The sequence below is a fragment of the Cheilinus undulatus genome, linkage group 18 (assembly GCF_018320785.1).
Source record: "Cheilinus undulatus linkage group 18, ASM1832078v1, whole genome shotgun sequence".
Lineage (NCBI taxonomy): Eukaryota > Metazoa > Chordata > Actinopteri > Labriformes > Labridae > Cheilinus > Cheilinus undulatus.
Genome location: NC_054882.1, coordinates 25385419 through 25392785, shown reverse-complemented (window position 1 = coordinate 25392785; position 7367 = coordinate 25385419). Strand labels below are relative to the sequence as shown.

At 37.9% G+C, this 7367-nt stretch overlaps 1 protein-coding gene across 1 annotated transcript; it reads left to right on the top strand.

Annotated features, from left to right (window-relative positions):
- The first annotated feature begins 565 nt into the window (after window positions 1–565).
- On the top strand, window positions 566–7233 carry noxred1 (NADP-dependent oxidoreductase domain containing 1). The gene is made up of 6 exons (XM_041813311.1): window positions 566–785; window positions 857–1008; window positions 4577–4757; window positions 4834–4979; window positions 6145–6343; window positions 6492–7233. The coding sequence occupies exons 1-6, from the start codon at window positions 628–630 to the stop codon at window positions 6643–6645; spliced, it is 990 nt and encodes a 329-aa protein (XP_041669245.1). The 5' UTR covers window positions 566–627; the 3' UTR covers window positions 6646–7233.
- Window positions 7234–7367: the final 134 nt, after the last annotated feature.

The following is a 7367-nucleotide window of genomic DNA, read 5'->3' as shown; positions in this document are numbered from 1 at the left end:
ATTAATATAAGGATTTTTTGGATTTAAGAAAAAACAAAGCCAGACAATTGTTGCTAATAGGCTAATAAGTAGTGAAATGGGGATCATCTGAGTGCAGTGATTGAAGTATTAGTTGGTTTACCAAGTTGGCCATCACAGAGACCCAGTGGGAAGATAAAAGGAAATGGAAAAACGATCATCTATGACATTTGCGACAACAATAACTATATAAATAAATAGCTATATAAATGAAAGTTATTAGTATTTTATATAGTATCCATCGCTGCTTGTTAAATCAATGTTTTTTCCCTTTGCCAACATTTTGCTAGTGTTTTCCTTTTCATGTTTTCATCCTTGTTCGTTTTTTTTTCCAGGAAATTCAGTTTAAACATAACTTTTTGTAGTCCTGGGTAGACCATGTTTGTAGTACTATTTTTTGATTACGGTAGTTTTACTACATTATACCGCGGACTGCGTTTGAAAAGTAGAGTTTGACGTGACTTTTATTTTGATAGGCTAACGTGTTAGCCATACGTCGGAAGTTGCCACGTTCCCATAGAAACACGAGGAAGAGGGAGTCTTTGACCGTAAACAAGCGAGCCATTTAACAAAGTCAGTAGGTTATTATCATCCTGAAACTTTAGGACGATGGTGGACGTGACAGCTGGTTTAAACAGTTTTTCTTTTGAGACCGGATGTACAGATGAGGAGAAAGAGTCACTTCATCTTCGTGCTCGCGCCTTGACACTGGCAGTTAGCGGGTGTGCGCAAGCAGTGTTCCTGTGTAAAGTCGTCCAATCACTCAGGTAAAGACAGACGGACAGACAGAGTTTGTGAAAACATGCAGATGTATGATCAACAGTCACTTTCCATTCAGGGACTCGATGACATCAAAAGACGAAAGAGACCTCTGCGTGGGGATCCTGGGGATGGGTAACCTGGGAAGGCAGTTGCTCAGGTCCCTCATTGAAAAGTCCTGCATCAGTCCTTCAAATATTAAGATCTCCAGTAGAAGACCAGAATCTGCAGGTACAGCGACAAGCATGAGCACTAAACGGTTTAAATCTCAAGTCACAGAAGTAGCAAGTAGCAACATGATTTATGCTACAGATCAGTTGGAATTCATTCAAGATGAAAAGGGGCATCTAGCACATCCTGGGGCAGAGGGCCATATGCCACAAATTCAACAGCATATTAATTAATTATCATACATGGCATTACTGCAGTGCCATGGCCAATGGCACATATGGGCCTATTTTTAATACAACCAAATGACAGAAAAGCAAATTCTTTTAGTAACATGGTTATATTTTGAACCTCATTTAACCCTTGTGCCCTCCTCAAATTTACTACCCCCAGAGACCTTCGAGGTAAAGATGTACATGTACAGAAAAATTAAGAGTCTTGCATGGGTCAAAGATTAGCAAAAAACTTGATTTGACTGCTCTTGTATTTTTTTATGTAGTGCCAGCTTTGACATGAGGGCACCCTCTGGACACCTTTGAGGCAAAAATGTACATGTACAAAAAACTGCTATTAAATCATCATACGTAAATATTGGTTTCTACTTTTTTTCATAAATCTCTTTAACAACTTCAACTTGTAACTGGAAAATTACAAGAGTTTCCTGCATGGGCCTACAATGGGTAAATAGTTGAATCTGGTGGAATACGGTAAAAATGTCAAATTTCGGGCTGGTAGGCGGGTGGTTAAGGCGGCCTGAGGTCCTTTGACGCTTGTCTCTCCCCCACTCTTGCCTCTGTTCTTCAGGCTGCTTTTTTTGCATGTCCTCCAGCTCTTTCTTTAATTTCACAATCTCATTGGCATTTTTGATGTCACTGTTGAAGGCCTCTCTTTTCTGTAATCTTAATTTCTCCACCAGATCTTCCTTTTAAGCCATGAGAGTTGTGTTTCTTGGTCTCGATTCCTCCAATTCCTTCCTCAGCACCTCATTTGCCTGCTCCTGGGCTTGGAGTTTGCAGAGGAGATCTTGATTTGCTTCAGTCATTTCTTCCAGATGGTTATTCAGAGCTACTGTCTGCTTTGCTGCCAGAATGTTTTCTCTCGATCGGCCTTTAGTCTTTTCCTCAGAGCTTCAATTTCAGCTCTGAGAGTTTGCTCCACTTTCAGGTCACATGAGGGTGTTTCCTGGTTAAGTGAAGTGACACCTGTGCGCTCCTTTTCTTCCCTAAATGCCCTGATCTCTTTCTCTAACTCAAGTCTTTCTTTTCTCTCCACCCTCCACTTTTCCTCTACCTCCTCACATTTGGTCTTGCTGTTTTCGAATCTTTTCTCGGCTGCACCTCTCAGTTCTCTCTCCTTTCTCAGATGAGTCTTGACTCCTTCTAATTCATCCTTTAAACCTGCTATCACCTGCCTTGCAGGTAGGTTTCCCTGGTATGAAGGGTTTGGGTTTCCCTGATTTTACGGATGTGGACCTCTCTGGCGTGACGGATTTAGAGGTTCGTCACCGTACAACCACTGGTGTTGTCCCAACGGTTCCTCACTTTGGCTTCTTAATTGTTCCATTTCTGATTTATCTTAAATTCAGACGTGGAGTAATGAAGTGTTTTGTTACCTAGTTTTCCACTGTGTAATTAAGGAATTAAGGAAATACAATCAAATTTGTAGTGAAAGTGTTTGAAAATATAAGAGGAGTCAGAAACGACCACAATGCAGTGTGAAACTACATTCACAACATCATTTGTTGATGCAGTGTTTGCAGATACATTAGCATTAGGCTAAGTACCTAACAGGTTGGCTAGCACATAGCTGACTGAGAAGGTCATCCCAGATACCTTTGATGGCATTAAAACAACTGACAACTATGCTCTAAAATGATGGTATGGATGGGTGTTGATTTAATTATCTGTGGTCGATATAATGAAGCCAAAACCTGTATGACAAGTTAGCAACATAAACACTACACAGCAGCCATGAGCCGAACTTCTGCTTCAGCCAGTCCATTGACTAGAGGACAGCATCAAAGTATTCACAGTGGACATTTCTCTTTCTCTTTTCTTTGGTTGGATTTTATATTTTTAGGTGAACAGCAGTTGTAGTTGAGTTCTTCAGCTTATGAAGAATAAGATGGTAAGATCAATTTTATTGAAATGCTGAGTTTTAATGTGGTGTCTAATGAGAACTGACTGCTGGTTAGCTATGTGTTGTAATAGTTTGTTGGTGTTTTCTCTGGAGGGTATTTGGCTCTAGTAGCAAACGGGCTAACGTGAAGCTAAGAGGCCTTTATGTGTTAAACACAGCAGCATGTATGTTGTAATGTACTGTATGAATGTAAGAAACAGCTATTTTTGTTGTTTTTTTTTAACAACCAACATATAGATGGATGGAATAATGATTTTTGCTAGTCATATCACCATCTGAGCATGTGCAATCTGTTTAAACAGGCAGGCTGTAACAGGACAACAGCTCAGGGACTACCAGGCTCGATTTTTACGGTCCGTGACTTGGATCAGAACTCAAATAAAAATATGTGACCCATTAGGACAAACATAATGAAACAACACTGCTCTTGCTAATGTTGAGTTAGCTTTTAATATGCGTGTGTTAACATTAGCCATTGGCTAACTAATCTAAATCCCTCACTGTTCATGCTGTCTCAGTCTCCCACACTGGTTTGTTTCTATCTCACATCTTTCCTCTGGGTTTTTATGGCTTTGTGAAAACAAAAAATTCCACTCCCCACTGTAAAGATTTGGAGAAGTTCACTGCTTCAGTACACTATCATCTGCTGAAAGCTTGTCCGGCCTCCTGTGCATAGTTACGGTTGCTAAGCTAGGATTGGACAGTGGCTTAGAGAAGCACATGATCAAAGCTAAAAAAAAGCTAACTAAAATTGAAATTTTATGTTTTTTGAAATTCTTGGAATAGTATTTCAAAGAAATATACTCAATCCACATAGATACGTCTTCATCAGAGGGTAGTGAACTAAAGTGGGCCGGTGTGAGCTGTCAAACTCCAGGACTAAAAATTAATCTCAATTAAGATCTAGGTTATACAGCACTACAGACTGGTACAGTTTCTCAACATGATTTGGTGAGTTTAAGGAAAAAACGGGCCAAAAAAACAATGTAAGCTCACATGTACACTACGTCGAATCATTGTGAGGTGTTTTATTTTTCACCAAGAAAGCCTCTGTGTTTGGCATTATATTGCATTGCAAGTTTTGGCTACTGGATACATGCTCTTCAACCTCAGCGTGTCTGTTGCACAAATATATATGTTATATTAAATATGCTTATTCAAATATAACATGTCACATTTTTCATCCACTCTGTGTTGTTTTAGGATTAACAGAAGTTAGCTTACGTTATTTTTAGCAGTTACTGGGTTAAAAACTGCTCTATATAGGTTGGTGAAATGAAATGAAAACGTTATATCTGCACCAATATTTTAGTTAGTTTGGATGTAGAGCTCTACTAGTTAAGATCAACCTTATATCTCTGTGGTACAACAATGACACAACCTAAGATATAAACATCCATCAACGTCCTTTTAACGTGCTTCTAGCCAAGCCATGGATAAAGAGAAAGTCCAAATGATAGACTCAAGTATCTGAATGCTGTTTCTTTTTCAGTGGAGCCTATTCAGTTTGGCATTGAATGCTTCTTCAACAACAGCAGACTGGCAGCGTGGACAGACATATTGTTCCTCTGCTGTCTGCCCTCTCACCTCCCTAAAGTCTGTGCTGATCTCCGCTCTCACCTGTCAAAGCACTGCCTGGTGTTCAGCTTTACCTCAGCTGTGCCTGTCAAGAGGTAGCACCCCGCTACAATCAAATAAAACCAATGTATTTTTAATTATCAGTCTCTTAATTTCTCTCTTTTATTTAAGATTGGCTCATCTTCTCGGACATGACTTCATTCTCAAACCTCATTATGACTTTGTGACTGATGGCCCTGGAGATGGCTGCTCCCAGCTAACCACTGCTTTGAATGACTCTTTGTTGATAGAGGCATCACGTCCGCTTACAATGAGAGGTATTACAATTGCCTTGATTTTTGAAGACTGGAGCTTAAGTTGAATTTAATATTCTGTATAAAATCTTTGGGAGCACATTTTATATTAAATGCATTGTGGCAAAACGAATGCAATTTATGTTTAGCTCTGCTTGCTGTCAGCATACTTTCATGCAGTTTCTTGGTTGAAACAAGCCTCAAACATCAGGCGAAGCTCGTGTTATTCTGTTTTTGAAAGAAATTGAAAAAACTGAAAAATTAGTGGTTTTTCTATTTTTTCGTTTCAATCACAGAAATGGTAAACCACAAAACACAATTTTAGAAACTGGTCCACTTTTTGTTTTCAATTCCTTTTTTGTTTTCTTGTTCTAATTCAAGGACATCATGTTACCCAAGGGGAGAGGTGCACATTTCAAAATAAAAGCCTATATGTCAGAATAATAGTATAATAGAAAATTTGATTTGTATTAAATACATGGATAAATACCTTTAGCAGTCCAGGCTTATGATTTTTATTATTTTTTCTTGTAATAATAATAATATAATCCATGAATTTATCAGTACATTTACCATTAAGATCATGTATGATACTCTGTGTAAGTCAGACAGACCTATATACTGTAAAACACAATGAATGGCTATGAAGGCTTTTATTTTGACATGAGGGTTTTTATTTTTAAACATGTACCTTTCCCTTTCGATCAAAGGCTTTCCTGATTTTCGAATATTTCTTTAAGATAAGAAAACCCAAAAACATTGATTAAAAACACAATTTAGTCCGATTTTTTAGATTTTTTAAAAATGGTTTTCTGTTTTTGTTATTGCAAAGAAATAATGGGAGAACAGCTTATTTTCTTTTTTGAATATTTTTTTTTTCAATGGAAAAAATTGCTTTGTTTTTTAGTTTTTCAACTATTTTTCAAAAACAAAAATTGAATAACAAGAGTTTCTCCTGATTTTTGAGGCTCCTTTCAAAGAGGAAATGGAACTGCTTGAAAATCCACTGGCCATTTGTTCAGCATCTTCAGTCCTTTTTGTTTCTTTGAATTTATTTTTTATTAATTGCATTCATGTGGCATCCATTCTTTCATATGGTCTCATTGTGTTTGAGCCTTTTGCTATATTAACTGTTTAAAGAGACAACAATACTACATGTTTAAATGAACTTTTTTTCCTCTTAATCCAGGTGGTCCTTCTCTGGGTCTGAACTGGGTATGTGCTGTGTTGTACAGCCTGCTAAATATCTGCACATCGGCTAACCTTGGTTCCAGTGATGCTATTTGTCTGATCAACATTATCCTTAGAGAGAACGGGGCTCACAATGTGGAATTAAATGTGCAGAATTTAATCAGTGCATCATATGCATCTTCTCTCCTTCCCAAAGAGTAAGTACAATGCTGCATACCTCCGGATAATGAAATGGCAATGAAAAATGAAAACTCCAGCAAGGATGCAGGTTACCTTTGACTGTGGTGATGGATGATGAAAGATATTTGAATTAAAATAATTTAATGTTTTGGCTTTTTTTCAAAGGCCTTTTCCCTGGATTTCTCTCACTGATGCTCAGACCAAGGACACCCCTCTGCAGTGCTTTCTATCAAGCAACAAATCCATGCAACAAAGCATCTCAGCATTGTTCCAACCTCTGTTGCAAAACAGTAAAACTCTACTTACAAATGAAAATTAATATCCTTCTTCTCAGTAAGGAAAAATCACAACCCAAATTTCCAGGAATTTTCAACCATTCCAATGTATTAATGTCCCTGCAAAGGAAAATCAGAAATAAATCTCTAAGTATGGTCACAGTATTCGGCCAAACCTGTTAATTATTGAACTCTGCAGTTTCAGTTAGTCCCATTGCCACAGGTGAATAAAAACAAGCACCTAGCCATGTAGCTTTCATTTGCAGTGCTCAGTGACTTCAAGCATGATATTGTGATGAATGCTGCCTTTGCAATAAGATGATTCAGGAAATGTCATCCTTGCTGGATTTACCACAACTAAAAGTGATCTTAATAGAAAGTGGAAGCATTTAGGAACAACAACAACTCAGCTATGAAGTGGAAGTCCACGTAAAATGACAAAGCCAGTTAATGACTGTTAAGATGCATAAAAGTCAGCAGTGCTCCTCTGATTCCATAGCTGAAGAGGCTTTTTTTCACAAAAGGCTGCAGTCTTTAGTATCCTCTGCAACAGTACATTTTACTGCATTTAAATTAAAACAATCCACGAATAAAATTAATGCGTGTATTGTTGCCATTTCAGAAGAACCTTCATGATTCCTAGAAGGCTACATTATATTTTTTGACTTGTTGCGTAGCCACTGTTATATTTTTATAGCAGGCATTTCCAGCTTTACTTCAATGACTAGATTTCTTCAGAGAATCTCGGCTCCTCAGGATCGCGGAT

What these genes read in the sequence shown, in the direction of transcription:
- noxred1 (XM_041813311.1), top strand. Translation starts at nt 628, where the DNA reads ATGGTGGACGTGACAGCTGGTTTAAACAGTTTTTCTTTTGAGACCGGA. An exon ending in AAAGTCGTCCAATCACTCAG is followed by an intron (nt 786 to 856) that starts GTAAAGACAGAC and finishes CTTTCCATTCAG; the next exon opens with GGACTCGATGACATCAAAAG. An exon ending in TAGAAGACCAGAATCTGCAG is followed by an intron (nt 1,009 to 4,576) that starts GTACAGCGACAA and finishes TTTCTTTTTCAG; the next exon opens with TGGAGCCTATTCAGTTTGGC.